At 39.0% G+C, this 19,544-nt stretch overlaps 1 protein-coding gene across 1 annotated transcript in view; it reads left to right on the top strand.

Annotated features, from left to right (window-relative positions):
• Positions 1-19,544, top strand: part of RNF144A (ring finger protein 144A) — an 85,929-nt gene that overhangs the window by 59,989 nt on the left and 6,396 nt on the right. The window contains exons 5-6 of the mRNA XM_006863977.1: positions 2,427-2,574; positions 10,236-10,325. Coding sequence (XP_006864039.1) covers positions 2,427-2,574; positions 10,236-10,325 — 238 coding nt within the window. The remainder of the gene's footprint in view (positions 1-2,426; positions 2,575-10,235; positions 10,326-19,544) is intronic.

The following is a 19,544-nucleotide window of genomic DNA, read 5'->3' on the forward strand; positions in this document are numbered from 1 at the left end:
TCATCTTTCTCCCGCGGAGCGGCTGGTAGTTTCGAACCGCTGACCTTAAGGTTCGCAGCCCGATTCGTAACCACTACGCTACCAGAGCTCCTTACATCTTTTAAAATGACTCCTTAAGAGATTCTCTGATTGCTCCAGCAATGTTATCCCTATTCATGACATTTCCTTCCAATTAATTTATGAGTCATATGAGAAAATTGTTTTCATTTAAACCAAAACAATGTTATCTAGGCTGATCGCACCATATTTGGTGCCTCATAATTTCTTGTTGTTTCTAAAATTAAAATTCATCCTCAAAAAGAGGAAACAGATCACATTTGATGATAGTTAACTTCGGGTCAAGTCTTGTTGGAGGCCCCTGCCTATATTATCTCATTTACCCTTCTCAACACCTTTAGTTCATTCTGAATCACATTCTGTGGGGCCAGACTGTTCTGTGGGTTATTTTTAAATTAGAGAAATATTTGAATTAGAGACAGTTTTATTATCTTTCAGTACTGGTATTAATAATAGTTACCGTTTGTTGAGTACTTACTCTCCAAGGGCCAGGTTGTGCACTTATGTGTTGCATACAATCAAACTTGCTTAATCCTCACAATACCCATTTCATGCTATTATCCTAATTTTTGCAGACTAGGTGACTAAAACTGATGATACATAGGTACAGCAGCCAAGATTTGTCTTCTGCCTTTAGAATTGATGCTCCTAACTACGAGCCCTGGTGTGGCACTCTGGGATCATGCACTGGATTGCAAGATCTGTTTGAAATACAAGGCCCATGGTTCAAACTCACCAGTTGGTCCTTGGAAACCCTATCCACGGTCACTATGAGTCAGAACGGACTCGACAGCACTTAACTGACAACAACAAAGACTAGACTGTATTGGCTTCTTTCACAGTATTTCTTTATCACCTTCTTCAAGTGAATCAAACAGAATCACTTATACCTCTATAGGAGAGGAATCAGATGCTTTTGAAAATCCTATGGATTTGCCACATGAAAAATTCACTACTAAGCAAAGCTAATTCAAACTAAATTGAAACTATATTTAATAGTCATACTGATTATAATACTATAGAATCCTGGTGGTGCAGTGGGTAAGTAAGTGTTAGGCTGCTAACTGAAAGGTCAGCAGTTCAAATCCACCAGCCACTCACAGGAGAACAATGAGAGTGCTCTGCTTCTGTAAAGATTTATAGTCTTGGAAATTTACTCTGTTTCTACAGGGTCTCTCTGACCTGAAAGCAGTAGGGATGATACTTGTGAAAGAACTCTCAACTGCAGTACACTCAAACTGCCAAAATTTACTCAACTTGAATGAATGTATACTCTCATAAATATATTATGTTCTGAAAAAGCTCTCTCCCTCAAAGATAAATCATTTTTGTGCATTCAGTAATGACTTCAAACAGTATAATTAACATATCCTCATAATCAATGATAACTTACTTTTAACAGTTTGCTACTTATTTTTCCAGATGTTACATACATATACTTAGCCTTATATTTCAAATTAATAGCATGAGTGGAAATCTTCTCACAGTCAGATGTAACTATCTATATTATCTTTTTTATTGACAACATAATATCCTTACAACATGCACTGAAGACTTCTCACATGCTTGATATTTTCATCACAATGGGAGCGCAGTTGCTTTGTACGATTAGCAATGGATTCGAGCCCACCAGCCACTATGTGGCAGAAAGATGAGACTTTTGGTTTCTGCAAAGCTATGCAGCCTCAGTATCTATAAGTCGTTTTGAGTCAGAACCGACTCAATGGAACTTAATAGCAATGATAACAATAGTCACATCACAATGATGAGAACACTGAAGTTAAATTTTAGAAAGAAAACTTATTACACAGTACTTGAACTCAAGCTTAAAGCCCTTCCTGCTGACCACTTTCAGCCTATCCAAACTTCTCATGACAATTAAAACAACTTTGTAAAGACAAACCTGATATATCTAAGTGATTACTGTGTGCTTATGTGTTTATGTTTTATAACATAAACTTTTTTTTATAACAAAACAGTGTATGCATGTGTATTACCAACCCTTTGGAAAGTATACAGATATATGAGTAAGAACATAAACTTTAACCATAATCACATTATTCAGATATTCCCACTAAAAGCCATTACATGTTTGTGTTTTTTTGTCTACATATCTAAATTTATATATGTGGTAACATTGCTCTCCCACCTCTCCCCCCACCCCCCAATCTCAATCCAATTTTGCTATCTCAGAGTTTTTGGTTATTATTTTCTGGATTTTATTGTTTGTTTGGTTTTGCTTTGCTTCATTTAATTTAAAAAAATGGCTCAGTCTGTCTAGTTAATTGAATACTTCCAGCTGAGTTGTTGCTAACAGATCTCTCTCGGGATTCCACTAAGTAGAAGTTCTAATGGCATTTCTTCTGTAGTTCTGCTTTCAAAATGGAAGAGGACGATGCTCCAATCAAACGCTGCCCCAAGTGCAAAGTCTACATTGAACGTGATGAAGGCTGTGCCCAAATGATGTGTAAAAACTGTAAACATGCCTTCTGCTGGTACTGTCTTGAGTCTCTTGATGTGAGTATGACCTTAAATTTTAAATTGGTGTCTTTAGCTTTGGAGTGTAGATTTAAAATTAGGAAGACAAGGTAGCCATTCCCTAAAAAGCTTATGGTTTATTCCTATGAAGTAAATAAGTAGCAATATTAGACTTATTTCTGTATTAATTAAAATATCAATTCATCAAGGACATTGGTATCAGAAGAGAGTGGTTACTGCAGGGAATTGGCAAAGGGAAAGATCAGTTCAGGTTTGGTTTAAAGTGTTGGATTATTAGTGGAATACCAAAAACAAAACAAAAAAAAAACACACAGACACACACTGTCATCATTGCAACTCATAGCAACCCTCTATAGAGTATTCAAGACAGTAAATCTTTATGAAAGCTGACAGCTTTGTCCTTTTCCTTCGTCTTTTTGAACTGCCAGCCTTCTGGTGAGTGGCACAATGTACAACCCACTTCGTGGAATAGTGGCAGTTTCAGTACTCAGTGAGTCTCATGTCATCAATAGGGCAAAACACACTACAAAGCCCTTTCTGGTTCTGCAGATTGGAAATGTCTAACTTCATATGCCAACAGTCTCTCAAGTGTACCTTATAATGAGGCTCTTCTGCTGTGAGTGTTTCTTAAACACATTATATCTGTGTTTCTGCACAAGTTAAATCCCTTCTTTCCCATGGTACCAAGCCTTTTCTGGATCTGTAGAACCTGATGCAAACAGAACTTCTTTTCAGCATTGTGTTCTTCACTCATGTTGGTGGTGGGGTAAGCATTTTAGCAAAACTATGACTTTTTATGACTTTGTATTTAGAAGAGGTCATTTATGCATACTTTCAATAACTCTAAATTACTTTATAATTTTTAACGTACTTTTTAAAAACTCTAATTAAGTCGCTTTAATTAGAGATTTTTAAATTTTGGTGTGGTGTTGGAGGGTAAGAACTGGATTGGCAATCAATCTGACAGTACATAAAACAACACAGATTAAATAGAAGACCTAATAATCTGACAGTATTCCATTACTATTCATAAGGTTTTTCAATGACTAACTATTCAGAAGTAGTCTGTCTTTCCTTCTTCCTAGTCAGTCTTAATCTGGAAGCTCAGCTGAGAACTGCCCACCATAGCATCACAACAACACAAAAGCTGTCACAGTATGACAAACTGACATAGAATTTGGACTTTCAACTGTTGAAATATGACAAGCTATGGATAAAATTGTAGAGAATGTGTATTGCAGAAAACTTTATTATGGTCATGAAGAACCTACAGGTTCATAGACCAAAAGACAGTCATTTGAACCGAACAAGAGGACACTGAATGGCTTAAAATCAGGAAAGGTATGCACCAGGGTTGTAATCTTTCACCATACTTATTCAATCTGTATGCAGAACAAATAATCTGAGAACTGGGATAATATGAAGAAAAACATGGCATCAGGATGGGAGGAAGATTCATTAACAACCTGAGATATGTGAACGATACAATCTTGCTTGCCAAAAGCTAATTGGACCTAAAATACTTACTCAGGAAAATCAAAGACCATAGCTTTCAGTATGGGTTGCACTTCATTTAACAAAAACAAAAATCTTCACCACTGGACCAATAAATAATATGATAAATGAGGTAAAGATTGAAGTTATCAAAGATTTTACTTTGCTTGGATCCACTACCAACTCTCATGGAAACAACAGTCAAGAAATCAAATGATGTATTGCATTAGGCAAATCTGCTGCACAAAACCTTTTAAAGTGTTCAAGAACAAAGATGTCATATGGAAGCCATGGATTTTCAATAGCCTCATATGCATGTGAAAATTGGACAATGAATAAGGAAGACCATAGAATAATTGATGCATTTGAGTTATAGTGTTGGAAAAGATTATTCAAAGTACCATGGACTGCTAGAGAAACAAGCAAATCTTTGTTGGAAGAAGTACAGTCAGAATGCGTCTTTGAAGCCAGGATGGTGAAATTTCTTTTCTCATGCTTCGGATATATTATCAGGAGGGACCAATCCCTGGAGAAAGACATCATCTTGGTAAAGTGGAGGGTCAATGGAAAAGATGAAGACCCCCACCCCCAATGAGCTAGATTGGCACAGTGAAAGCAGCAATGGACTCAAGTGTAACAATGATTGTGAGGATGGTGCAGACCAGGCAGTGTTTCATTCTGTTGTGCATTAGGTCACTGGGAGGCAGAATTGATTCAATGCCATCTAGTAGTAACAGTAACAAACAATATTCTATTAAAACCATTGTGGCAATCAAAGTCTATAATAAAAGGGATACCTTTATGCCTGCTTTGTAAAGTAGATATGAATGTATGTAACCCACTCTGTGATAGTATTATACCACTGAGATGTAAGTTGAGTCAGGACAAATCCATAGTTTGCATTGTTAAGAATTTACACTGTATAGGTCAAAAAGACTGCTTGAACCTTACCTATCTCTCACTGTGATATCAGAGCACTATTTCTCATTAAGCATCAGAAAGGAGGGACTAGATATTTAGCTTGTTACAGAATGGTTGAGAAGATTTAAGTCAGGATGTTAATGATCCAAGTTTTCATAATGGTGGGTAAAGTGGAATAATCTTGGAACTTTAGCTGTCTCTTCTATAAATTGTTAGCCAGAGAAGGACAGGTTTGTAAGTTACCAAGAAAGTGAAAGTATATTTGAGATGGAAAATTTTTTAAAAAGGTAACACATCCGTTCAAACTCTTACAAACTTGAAAGTCATCTTTAAAAATTTGCATAAATTGATTCTTTTGGGGTTGTTCCTTTAAAAATAGATCTGTAGTCTTTAAATGACTCCCTGAATTTATACTAAAAACTGAGGTAGCTGAACAAATCTGGAGAAAATCTTACCATTTTCTTTTCTTGGGGATTCGTTGTCAATTCCTATGCAAGTTTAACAAATCAGTTTCACTGGATTGGGTGTTTTTAAAGCTTAAATCCAAACAACTGAATTATTATTTGACCTTGGGCAGTGGGATAGGTTTGGTTGAAAAGATCTTTGTGAAGCATTACAATTCTTTTATGTCTTCAATGCCTTATTATATTTTGTTGTATCTCATTGTATTCTAATATTTTGAAAACTGATCATTGAATTATGACTCGGAGACCCTGGGTGCTGCAAAGGGTTAACATGAAGACGTACTAACCAAAAAATAGTTGGAGTCCATTCAGAGATTCCTCAGAAGAAAGGCTTGGTGGTCTACTTCCAAAGAACAGCTACTGAAGACTGTGAAGCACAGTTCCCCTCCAAGTCAGAATTCACTCTATAGCAACTGGTTGCTGGTCATGCACAATCTGGTTTGCAGTTCACCACTCCTTGTCAATTTTCTCAAAGGGAAAAGGAAATGAAATGCCAGTATGCCAGTTTTTTACTGCATATTATCAGATTAATTTAGGGCAGTTATTAAAATTGGATTGACAGCAGTCTGATTTCTGTGCTGCCTCCTCCTGCAACCTTCATTAAGGCACAGGGAGTAGGAGGGAAACCTCACTGTTGCTCCCTTTGAGCACAGAGCTGGTTACTCTGCAGAGATACCGGTATTACCTGTCTGACTCAGGCTCTAAAGTAGGGTCCAGCCTGGGCAAAATGGCAGAGTTCAATCCTGACTTCTGCCTGAACTAACAGAGAAGGCAGTACTCCAATTGTCTTCATTGAAGGACATCCTCTTTGTGGCCCAGGGCTTCCTGTTTTTCTTTGTAGTTGAAAAGCTGCTGAAAAATGACTCTGTTGCCATTGAAAGGAGTTTCTGGAGGAAAGGGAGTCTTCTTTTAGGGTGATTTATCAAGGACCATAACAATGATTTAAGATAAGCATATAAATGCAAGGCTTGAAGCCAGCAGTGCTCTTAAGAGGAAGAAGGTATTTCATTTAGATCCTCTATCCTCATGAATTTTTCCACATAAGGCACTATTTCTCGCACATGTAGGTATCAAAGAATTATAATTTATTGTAGACCACTCTCTTTACCATATTTATCACTCCCCTCTGTTCTGCACATAGCCAAGTGCCATCTCATTGAATCTCACACTAGTGTTACTAATAACTCACTTAATTATCTCTTTGCTTCTCAACTATAAATGTTACCCTCACAGTCATTACTTAAAGTCAAAAGGGACAAGTGAAATGCTCTTTTCTTATTCTTTTTCAGGGGTGGATTTATTGAATATTTATTGAGTTAATGATCATGTGCCAGCATTATGTCATTTCCCCCTACATACTTACTTTATCTACTACATGCACTATGTCTCTCAGGGTTGGAATTATGATTTCCTTTTCTAAGAGGAAGTCCAGGGATGTCAATGTTCCTTCCCAAGCTGATCTAGCAAAGAATGGAACCAGCATCCAATCTATGATTTGTCAAACCCTTAAAAACCGTCATCTTCAAGTTAGACCATGCTGCTCTAAGTGAGAGTTTGACAGCAAATTTTAAACCTCTTACGTACTTGAGCTGAATATATATTTTTTATCTTTGAACATCTCGCTGATTGTAGCTTTCTGTGGTATGCCTTATCATTTCTGCTTCCAAAGAGGAGTGTCATTAAACTTCTCTGAACAATAGTAAGAAAGCTCCTACTACAATACACCTAAGCTTTTGGCAGATCTTGGGATTGTTATATCCCACCCAACCCAATGCTTCATCAAAAAACTTAAAATCACAACTGTTTTATGTTATAAAAACCATTTGTTGTTGTTGTTGTTGTGAAGTTCCATCGAGTCGGTTCTGACCCATAGCGATCCTGTATAGGGTTTCCGAGGAGCAGCTGGTGATCATAAATTGCCAGCCTTGCAGTTCAAATGGCTATGAAGTCTGGCGCATTAACCCACAGCGCCACACCAGGACTCCATAAAAAACATACGAGAGTGTTTTTGGCAGGTGCAAAAAAAGCTCCTAGTTGGTGCGAATAGTTTGCAGTCCACTACTAATAAGCAAAAGGTTAGTGATTCAAACCCACCCAGTGGCAACTCAAAAAAGACCTGCCAAGAAAATCCTGTGTTACTCTGTAAGACATTGAGTCATCATAAGTCAGAATTAACTTGATGACAGCAGGGTTTTTGTTTTTTGTTTTAAAATTTATTTAAGACATGTACTTAAAAAATAAACCTTAGTTCTATTCAAATAGCATACACTGAGAGTTGAGCCAGTCTGTTTTTTTGGGGGAGGGGCTACAAAGATAGTCACCATAGTCCCTGCCTGTGAGGCACTTGTGATCTCTCCATGGTGAGAAACCTCACAGCGCATGACAATTGTGCCTTGTGAATAGTGCTGTGGTGAGGGTGCATGGGATAGTCTATTGGAATCCCAGTAGATGTAGTAAGTCTTTGGATCCTGGGGAAGCTGGGAGATAAATGATGGTTGAATATTTGAAGACTGATTATGAGTTCACTAGCGGAAGGGAGCAAAGAGGACCAAGGCAGCCAACTAGAAAAAACTAGATATGCTAAAGGTTGACATGATGTTATTTGTGGCCTGAGCAGGGTCAGCAAGTCTGGGTCAAAAATTTGGGATATTGATGAAAGTCTTCGTGTGTCGAGCTAAGAAGTTTGGACAGGAGCCGGTGCTTCCCAAGAATGAGTAGGATCAAAATCACTTATGGAGTTTGTTAACTGGACCCTATCCTAGACCTCCTAGATCAATATCTATGGGGTAACTCCCAGTTATCTGCATCTTTCATAAGCTATCCAAGTGAATCTAATGTGCAGACAGTTTTGTCAGCCTCTGCTAGTGGAGATGGTGGAAGACTGCTAAGGTAGGCAGTGCAGCATTTGATTCATGTTTTGTATTGTTGTGTACCTTGGAGTTGGTTCCGACTCATGGCGACCCTGTACAGGGTTTCTGATTCTGTTAATCTTTACGGGAGCAGAATGCCTCATCTTTCTCCCGCAGAACAGCTGGTAGTTTCGAACTGCTGACATTGCGGTTCACAGCCCAATTCGTAACCACTAAGCTATATTATGTCCATGGTATGTGCAAGCAAATAAATAACATAAAAGAAAGTATCATTAAGAATTAAAAGAAGACGGAGTTCAAAGTAGACTGAATTAGTCGGAAATAGCTTCACTGAAGACAGATGTTATGTCTAGAAGAGGCATGGAGCCCACCTACTCCGAGCCTTTACAGGTGAGCATTCTAGATAAAGGGGGTGAGATAAATTGTGGTGAGTTGGGACTTCCAACCTCTACAACAAGCTTCTTGCTACTCTGCTAGTGTTAACGCCAGTATGCATTCAGGTAACAATAGGTTTGCCCTGTGAAATCAGCAAACTCAAGACTGGTGTGGTTCTCAAGATAAGAGGAAGGACAGCTGGCTACATCCTCTTAGTCTAGTTCTCTCATAGTTGTTTTTAAGGCCTGAAGAGAGCAACTCGTGTCCAACTAACCCTGTTATCAGAGAAGTGACTTCCTGTTCTCTCAGACATATTGAGTCCTGTGTTTATTTACTATTCATAAAAGAAGGCTATGTGTTTGCAGCCACAGTTAAGTGGATATGCCATCATCTGCAACTTCCTTGAACTACTTAACCGTTTCCTCTTATTGACAATTGCGTAGAAAATGCCACTTCCTGTTCATGAAGGAAGGAGCCCTGGTGGTGCTGTAGGATAAGCACTTTACTGCTAACCACAAGGTCTTCTATTCAAGCCCACCAGCTGCTCTACAGGAGAAAGAGTAAACTTTCTGCTTCCATAAATATTTACAGCCTCAGAACTCTATACAGGATAACTAAGAGATGCAATCAACTCGATGGGTTTAGGATGAATTCATGAATAAGCAGAGGGTTTTGTATAGAAAATTAGTCATCCTACTCTTTAGTTATTCACTGAGATTCCAGGTGTAAAGCACTGGACTGGGGCACATAAAGGCATTGGCATAATTGTCAGATTCCCAACTTCAGGAATCTGACAATCTAGTGCAGAGCAGTCATGTGAAGGTGACTGGAAATCAAAGTAGAGTGTGAGAACATTATGACAGATGCATAATCACAGTTTCCATGAGTGCCATGGAAAGAGCAGCTAATTACTTCTGGACAGTTGGGAAAATTGTAGGTAGAAGACGGTGTTTGGACTACTTCTTAAAGAGTGTGAAAATTTTTTGATAGTCTTAGCTGAAAGGAAACACTTTCCAGGTGTGAAATCTGCTGCTAATGTAGAAGAATGCACCAGAGAGATACAAGAAAATCATGTAATCTCAGAGAGAAATCTTGTAAAGAAGGTTCAGAAGATGCAGAAGCAAATACAGCTCAAGTTGAATAAAATATAACCAGTGGCCAGGAAAAGCTCTTTTCAGTAGTGAGAGCCTATGACCTACTTGTTCAGAAGTCCTGTATCAGCACAAGATTCTTTCCTACAAAATCTAGGGACAGCTGCTGTACCAAGGGAGGCCTTGTCTGGTTTACGATTGAAATCTGGTCGAGGGTGCCCTCTAGTGCCTGGTTTGAAGCATCCTCTTTGGCTGCAGAGTGGAAGGCACTTGGAGAGGACTGTGACCTCTGGCAATGCAGTGGCAGCTGTGTAGTGTTTGTAGGTGAATGTTCTTCCTCTGGTGTTATTACACTCTCATATCTATTTTGAGCATAAAAAGGGAAATGTAGCTCAGGCAGGAATCAGTCGCTATCCAGAGCGGAAATTTTACACTCACTCCTGCTCTTTCTCTGCATCTCACAGGATGATTTCCTCTTGATACATTATGATAAAGGCCCCTGCCGGAACAAGTTGGGTCACTCCAGGGCTTCTGTGATCTGGCATCGAACACAGGTAGGAGGTGATTCACCTGGAACTTGGACTTCAGAAAGTGTGCATGTGTGTGTGTATGAGTGTGGGGTTTACAGACAATCTGACAACTGGTTGAACTGCTGCTGCATAGAAAAACTCAGCTACTAGCTTGGTTTCTGAGGAGGGAAATTTCAGAATGGAGGGATATTTACAAGTCTAAGATTATGCTATGGTGGTTCTGGACTAAAAGTAGAGTAACTGAGTATGTATTCCATATAACACATAATGCATTTTTAAAATGTTTAATGTTAGATTGCTTGCATATTACCCATGATACATGATACCATGATACCCATAATGATCTGATTTAGTTAATCTTGCATAACCCTTAATTAAGTGGTTTTGATAGAGGACTCAAGGTAAGCAAATGTTAGCAGGAAGTTACAATAGGGAAAGAATGGGGGGAAATCCTATGCTGTAATGTCTGTGCAGCCTTTGGAGTTTAAAAAAGGGCCTCCATTTAATATTTATTTATACTCTCAGTACATACAAGAGGGATTTTTTTAAAAATCAGTTGTCTTCTCATTCCACTTTCTATAAACTTTTTGAAGCTCCCTTAAATGTATCCCCTACTGTGTGCTAGACACCATTTTAGAAGATGGAGATGCACCAGTGAACAAGGCAGATTAAACCCTTCTCTCATGGAATTGACTTCTGTTTGTTGTTGTTTAGTGCCATGGAGTCGGTTCCAACCCATAGTGACCCTGTATAGGGTTTTCTGAGGAGCGGCTGGTGAGCTTGAATCGCCAACCTTGTGGTTCAAACCAACTTTGCAGTCCAACACATTAACCCACAGCGCCACACCAGGACTTCTGTTTGTTGTTGTTGTTAAGTGCCATCGAATCAGTTCCAACCCATCGTGACCAGAAAATCCAAAAGTAATGAGCCTCAGTGGCACAACTATTAAGTGCTTGAATGCTAACTGAAAGGTCAGTGGTCCAAACCCACCAGTCGCTTCATGGGGAAAAAAAAAAAATAGCAGTCTGCTTCCATGAACAATGGGAAATGCTATGGAGCAATTCTACTCTCATATAGCGTTGCTATGAGTAAGTACCAGTGGGTTTGGTTTTTGGTTTGGGGAAACCCCGGTTATTGTTGTTGTTGAGTGCCACTGAGTTCATTCTGACTCATAAAGACCCTTTATAGGTTTTACAAGGAGAAGATTGTGGGTTTGAATGGCAAGTGCTTATCCTCTGATGGCCACACCAAGACTACTAAATGATATAAATTCAGTTACTGGTAAGGGCTAGAGATGGGATGGGATGGGGTGGGGGTGCTTTATATTGTGTGGTCAGGAATGCCTATTTAGGTGGTAGCCTGATTGTGTAAATCTGTGGAACAGGGCTAAGGAGGAATATTCCAGGCAGTAGGGACAGTCAGGGCACAAGGGACTGGGAGGAGTTGGTGAGTTTGAACCATGGAATGAAGACTGAATGAGGGAGAAAATGGTCCAAGATGATGTCAGAGATCAAATCCCATAGTGCTGTGTAGACCATGATAAGATGTTTGGATTTTATTGTGGGTAAAGTGGGAATCCTTTAAGGGTATTAATCTAGAAACCTACAAAAGCTCACTGGTTACTTTGTGGCTTGAAGGGATCATATTTATTATCGTATTCACAGTATTTCTAACAAAAGTCTACTGAGTTAGATATCATCATCCCCATCTTGAAGATAAACTGAAAATCAAGGCAGTTGCCTAGGAAAAGGAAAAGACCTGAATTGTGCTTCCTCAGTAATCCTAAATACAGACCAGAGCATGTGACAAAGCTTATTAGTGTCCACAACAGGGGTTTGCAGACTTTTCCTGTGAAAGGCCAGATGGCAGATATTGGCTTAGCTGGCCATAAGATCTCTGTTGCAACTATCAACTCTTCCTTGTAAGCATAAAAGCAGCAGTTCTTAAGTAAACAAATGAATGTGGCCCTGTTCCAATTAAGCCTTGTTTATAAAATCCAATGACTGAATTGTTTGTGATGCTGGTTACACAACTGTGTGGGTACACTAAAAACCACTGAGTTAACACTTTCATTGTATGGGATGTGAATTGTACCTCAATAAAGCTGTTAAAAAATAAAAAAACAAAACCGATTGTATGCCAGATTTGACCCAAGGTCCATAGTTTGCTGAATCCTGCTTTTAAGACTTTTAGTACTTTTTAGTACTTTTAGAGGGATTCTGTTTGGTGCTAGGATAAGCACTGGACTGCAAACTGCAAGGTCGGAACTGGCACCACAGCACCTAGCAACAACTTTGACCGTGTACATTTGTTTTTAAAAGAGAAATTAATGAAGTCCACATTTCCTATGTAATTCTTCTGATTTTAGATAATATCTCAACCACCACTCCCCATTCCATTTCCCCTTCAACAGGCTCGGCATCTGCTTGTCAGTAGACTTGGAAAGTATCTTGTAAGCCTAGCCTTACTTTGTTTTTACTGCAAAGGTCTTTAATCAGAAATGTAGGTTTTATTCTCTTCCATTGGTTTGCTTATCAGTTTTTATTAAGTGTTTACAAAGTACTCAGGGTAGTACAACAAAGTAGTTGTTGTTTTTAAGTGCCATTGAGTCGGTTCCAGCTCATAGTGACCTTGTATAGGGTTTCCAAGGAGTGGCTGGTGAATTTGAACCATCGATCTTGCGGTTCAAAGCACTCTTGCAGTCCAGAGCATTATCCCACTGCACCACACTAGGATTCCTAAGGAATATAGTCTAACTGTTCTAAGATGGCATTCAGAACCTGGTGTGGTGTGAATGTGTATCTTTTTAACCCCATTTTTCATTGCTTCTATTGGAGTCCTTGTGTGGCACTGTAGGATAAGTGCTCCACAACAAAGTCGGTTTAAACTGCAAGGTCAGTGGTTCTAAATCACCAGCCGCTCCTAGGAAACCCTATATAGTTCACTATAGGTCAGAGCCGACTTGACGGCACTTAGCAACATTGAGTCACTGGCCTTCTGTAATGAAACACATAGTGATAGTGTCTTAGCCTTTCCTTTCCTTTCCTCTCTGCTTTGTCCTTTATTCAAATTGTTTTCTTGGTTTCTATCGCCCTCTCTTTTCCTTTACTTTTTCTGTTCATGTCCATCTCAGGCCAGCTCGATTGCCTTTAACACTCAATTCAAGTGTAACATTCTACATGAATTCTTCTTGATTCTTATTTGAGAATGAACCCTCCTTTCACATTCCACAGAGCTCTCAACATTCCTTTTGTGTCATATTATTGCTGTTCATAAGGAGCTCTGGTACCATAGTGGTTACGAATCAGGCTGCTAACCTCAAGATAGGCGGTTCGAAACTACTAGCTGTTCTTCGGGAGACAGATAAGGCTTTCTGCTCCCGTTAATATTTGCAGCCTCGGAAACCCTGTGCAAGGTCACTATGAGTCGGAACCGACTCCACGATACTTAACAACAACAACATTGCTGTTCACACTATATTTTTCTTTTGTCCCTGTGTTGTATCTCTTGTCATACACAAAAATACTCTTGAGGACAATGATTTGCTTTTCTCATCCTTGGGACTTTTATAGTGCTGGTCCTGTGGCTGAAAAAAAAAAAGATGCTTAAGAAATATTGTTATTTTGATTCTGACACATAACAATCCTATGTGATAGAGTAGAACCGCCTCATGGGGTTTTCGTGCCTGTAATCTTTACTGAAACATCTTGCCAGACTTTTCTCCTACAGAGTCACTGTGTGGGTTTGAACTGCCAACTTTTGGTTTAGCATTGTTGTTGTTGTGGTTAAGTGTCATGGAGTCATTTCTGACTCATAGCAACCCTTATTTGGGTTTCAAAGGAGTGACCTTGTGGTTCAGACCGGCCCTATGTTCCAGTGCATTATCCTGCAGTGTTACACCATGAGTAAAATACAATAGTGAATGATTAATTCAGCTTTTCATGTTATTACTTTGCAGCTTTCCTTTGCAAAACCAATGGTTCCTGGAGGATACCAATATCTTTGCTCCTTCAGACACTATCTGTCCATGGGAAAATTCTCATAATATGTGACAAGAAGAAAACTGTCACCATTTCCCCTGTCCATTGACCCATGTTCTCTTGGGATCTATGATGTCTACTTTATTTTCTGAGTTTCTTTCTAGTAGGAACATGTTGAAGGAATTTAATTGTTCATTAACTTCAAAGAAAGAAAGCAAACAGGTGATATTACTTGTTCCTCTGCTTGGAAGAACAAAATGATTCCAATGAAGAAAAGTGGGTAACTGTCCCAGCAGCCATTGTTGTTTGGAGAAATAGCATAGCCAATAGTAGTAGCAGGACACAAACAAGTTATGATTTGAACAGTTGCCTACCCTTCATAGAAATTCTCAGCTTTATTTGGACTCATCTTTGTTTGTCTTTTACGAAGGGGTGTATCTAAAAGACATCTCTTCCGTGGCTTCCTGACTGGCTTACAGTTTCTCATGTTTGTCCTGCTTCTCTTTCCATCCTCTATACTGTCACAGTATGGAGCTTTTGTGGTGAGTGCAGCACTTTGCTCAATCTCCCCACAGAATGAATTCCGTGGCTTAATAGCTATTACTTTCATGTGTGAAGCAACAGTGTAAAAGGAACTCAAATGATTACAAGGCACATAGTATAATATTAGAAGCCACAAAGTATCTCTTGTTCATAATTCAGGTTGGAAGATTGTAGAAATAATAATAAAAAAAAAAACTACAAAAAATGTGGCCACTGAGCCAGACTATAAAGGTTCTGAATTTCAGAGGTTTCAGAAAAGACATTACAGGGATAGAGGATGACATGAACAAAGACTTAGAAGAGTGGCCGTGTGGTACAGGCCAGGGAAGACCTGGTGATTGTGTACAACTGATGTAAAGTCTGGACAGAGAGTAAGGATTAAAACTGAATAGGAAGACCACATAATGAGGGGTTCAGAATATCATGCCGTAGACTTGAAGACTTACGGTGCTAGATAGCCAGAGAAAGTTCTAGAGGAACAAAGGAAAATGTACAGACAGTATACCGCTTGAGGACTTCTCCAGATATTTCTGGTTCCACATAATTTGGCCTTCACGTGCTCATTTAATTTGATCTCTACCACTCTGCAACGTAGAGAAAGAGTCTTATTGAGAGTGGCCAACTATCCTTCTATACTCATAGCTCTCATTCTGATCCATTTTTCTCCTCTAGCTCCCTCTCTGGAATTCTGATGTGGTGATGTGGGATAAGCACTTGACTGCTAACCCAAGGTTGACATATCAAAACCACCAACCTCAAAATCCTAGGGTCACTATGAGTCAGAGTCAATGCAACAGCACTTAACAACAACAATAACAACTCCCTCTCTGTCCAGATCCTTTCCAGTTTTAAGGCCTTGCCTCCTCTAGTTAGCTGGTATTTTCCAAGCAGAGGATTTCGAATTTCATTTGATTGCAGCCGTAGGTGGAAATACGCATTTACATTGCAACTAGTACAAATATTTCTGAACAATAACATATATAACTCAATAATTCTAGTCATTTATCATTTCTATTCTGTTTACTAAAACGATAGTGTTGACCCATTCAATGGATCTAACATCCCACAAATGAGTCAAATGCACACCCTGTAATTTTCACTTAGTACTTTCTACCTGACTCTACTATCATAAGCTTACTGGGTGGGGGGCGGGGGTCTTTTCTGATTACCCATCAGATCCTTGCCTGGACTCCTTCAGTGGATCAGTGTCCTGTGATGCTCAGCTGTTGGGAATTATATAGTTTGTTGATTTTGCAAGATTCCTGCTCATTAAGAGCATTCTTGTCTTAAGAACTAAAGTTAGAATTATTCTAAGAGATTCTTAGGATTTCACTGTAACTCCTTGAGATAATTGCAGATTCCTTTCTAATTTTTATAGGAATAAAAAGATTATTTGACAAATACATTTTACATATCACCTTTGGCAATTGGACTTTACTAACAAGATGTTGTACTGCAAATGAATCCATTATTTGACTTTCTTGTTTAACAGTTTTGCACATTTAAATTTTATCCCAAATGATACATATTTTTATTATGCATAACACACACACACACACACACACACACACACACACACACACACACACACGAAGGTGGGTCAAAAATTATCTGCACTCTTAGAATTTTTTAATCAACTTATAGAAAAGACATCATTTTCTGGCATAATCCCCTTTCCCATCTAATATGCTGTGTCCATCTGTCAACAAGCTTTTGTATACTCTTACCAAAAAATGTTTTAGGCTGAGCTGCAAGCTATGAGTGCACCACTGTCTTCACTTTTTCATCAGAGGTGAATCTTCATCCTTGAAGGGCTGCTTTAAGGGGACCAAACAGGTGAAAGTCTGATGGAGCAAGATCAGGACTATGGAAAGGATGTGTCAACACCTCAAAATGAACTTTTTGCAGAGTATCAACAGTGTGGGCAGAGGATTGTGGACATTCATTGTTATGCAAATTCACAAGGCCCTCAGATAGCAGTCCTCTGCGTTTAAACCAAAGTTTAGGCTTCAGTGAGCATCTTATTATAATGACCACTGCTGATTGTTGAACCCTTTTCCTGTGTTCCAATACTGACCCTTGAGAATCCCCCCAAAAAATAAACATCAATTTTCTGGTTGATGGCTAGCTTGAAGTTTTTCTTGGCTGGTGATTGAGGATGTTTCCACTCCGTTTATTCTCAGCTGTGTAGTGATGAATCTAGGTCTCTTTACCAGTAGCAGGTTGTTTTTTGGTGTGTTTTTTTAAAGAAACTTTTACTTTCCTTCAAATATCAGTCAAATTTTATTTGCAGATGTCCACATTCACACCTGTACTGCAGTGACCTTGAACAGAAAGCATTGATAAGACAGTGCAGCCAATAGAAGTTTGATTATAACTGGAGTGCAGATAATTTTTGACTCACTCTCATGTGTATATGTGTGTGTGTGTGTGTGTGTGTGTGTGTGTGTGTGTGTGTCATTTGGAAAGCCAAAGTGAGGTACAAGTGGGATTAGCATTTATTAAGTATAACAGTGTCACCCACTGAAAGTGTCTTTTCAAGTAGTAATGAATGAGAAATAGAGTAAATGTGATGTTAGGGTCTAGAGTAACATCTTATGGAAGCAACTTACTGGATATATAAAAGGATAATGGTTGTACATTTTTTCTTTGTGCTTTCTACTCTGAAGTGTTTGCCAGTCACTTTCCAATGTTATTTCAAAATCAGGATTCCTTGGGTGGCATAAAATGTTGGCAGTTTAAACCCACCTAGAAGTACCTTGACGTACAGGCCTGATGATCTGCTTCTGAAAGATCACAACCTTGGAAGCCCTATGGAGAAGTTCTACTCTGTAACACACAGGACTGTTACAAAGTAGAACCATGAATTAGAATTGACCTGATGGAAACTAACAGCATTCCAAAAATCAGCCATCATATGTAACATATAAAATATTTAGAGTCCTGGTGTGGCACTATAGGATAAGTACTGGACTACAAGGTTTGTTTGAACCCCAAGGTCTGCAGTTCAAACACATTAGCTGCTCCTTGGAAACTCTATGCAGGTTGGCTATAAGTCAGAAGCAACTTGATGGCACTTAACAACAATCACAAAAATAAGTCTTTTTCCTTGGGTGTCAGCATCAGATAAGAGAGAATCTTATCAAACGCAGACTCTGCTGAACAGTGAGAAACTTTTTTTAACCTCTTGCCCACCTTATGATAAAGGTCATGACTCACTCAGTTATAGCCAAATGATGACAATTATTATATCCAGGTAATCATTGAGTTTCTGTATTCCCATGCATCCCTGGAAGCTCATATTAATGTTAGCTGAGTTTGAGCAGAAATGGGAGCATTGTCTCCTAGGCCAAGTCCCCTGTATTGTGTGTACTGTTGTTGTTAAGGGCGGACAAGTCAGTTCCAACTCATAGCGACTCTGTATAGGGTTTCTAAGGAGTGACTGGCGGGTTTGAACCACCAACCTTGCGGTTAGTAGTCCAGTGCTTACCTTAGTGTTCCAAACAGTCACATGTATTTGAACCACACACAATGATGCTATTCTAAGTATATTTTCACTATTGTTATTGTTAAGTACTGTCAAGTCAATTCTGATTCATAGCAACCCTGTATAGGGTTTCCAAGGAGTAACTGGTAAGTTTGAACCACTTATCTTGTGGTTCAAACTGACCTTGTGGGCCAGTGCTTTATTCTGCAGTGCCAAACTAGGACACTCAATCAAATATGGTCAACTTGTCTGTTGTACTTAAAGAAGGATATCCGGCATTTTCTGTCTGAAACATAGGTACCTGTGGAATAGCTATAATGTCTTTGGTTCATTGATTTTGCATCTATAAAATGAGAAACTCGGAATGGATTAAAATTCATGGTGCTGTGGGTTAATGCACTGGACTGCAATATTGGTTTTAACTGCAAGGGCAATGGTTCAAGCTCACCAGCCATTCCTCGGAAACCCTATACAGGGTGGCTGTGAGTCATAACTGACTTGACAGCACTTAACAACAGCAACAAGCGGAGAGAAAAGGAGTTTATGGAAAGTCAAAGTGAGCTACAAGTGGGATTAGCATCGACTGACCTTTGCAATGACTTAGGGGTCCTGGTGCAGTGTGTGGCTGTAGGATAAGCACTGGATTGCTAACTGCAGAACTGGAATTTCATACCCACCAGCCACTTCTTGGAAGCCCTATATAAAGTTGCATTGAGTCAGAACTGACTCAACTGCATTTAATAACAGCAGGTTTTCTGTTAGTCATCCTATGTGTATTATAGTGAACACAGGAATCTTAGAAGAGTCTCCTTATGGCCACTTCACTTCTGTTTCCTCCTTGATTACTCTATAGAACTTCAGATGTATATCTAACTGGCTTCTCCATTTGTATGTTTCTTAGGCATTTCAAATGTAAGATGAATAAACAGAATGTCAGACTTTTCCACAGTGTTTTCAAAAGTTATTGGTTTGCTTATGAGTTACTTGTCTTCCCAGCCTTATTTTGTATGTCTTTTTCACCATGACAGGGACCTTGCTTCTCTGAGTATCTAGTAAGTATAAAAGAATGAGTGCAGATGCTCAATTAGTATTATTTGAGTCAATGAGTGAATAAATGGATGAGGAAACATCAGTCTAGAACGTGTAAGTGGCTCGTTTGAGATTGAAGAAAGAAAGAAAGAAAGAGAGAGAGAGAGAGAGAGAAGGAAGGAAGGAAGGAAGGAAGGAAGGAAG

This window comes from Chrysochloris asiatica, unplaced genomic scaffold (assembly GCF_000296735.1).
Source record: "Chrysochloris asiatica unplaced genomic scaffold, ChrAsi1.0 scaffold00058, whole genome shotgun sequence".
NCBI lineage: Eukaryota > Metazoa > Chordata > Mammalia > Afrosoricida > Chrysochloridae > Chrysochloris > Chrysochloris asiatica.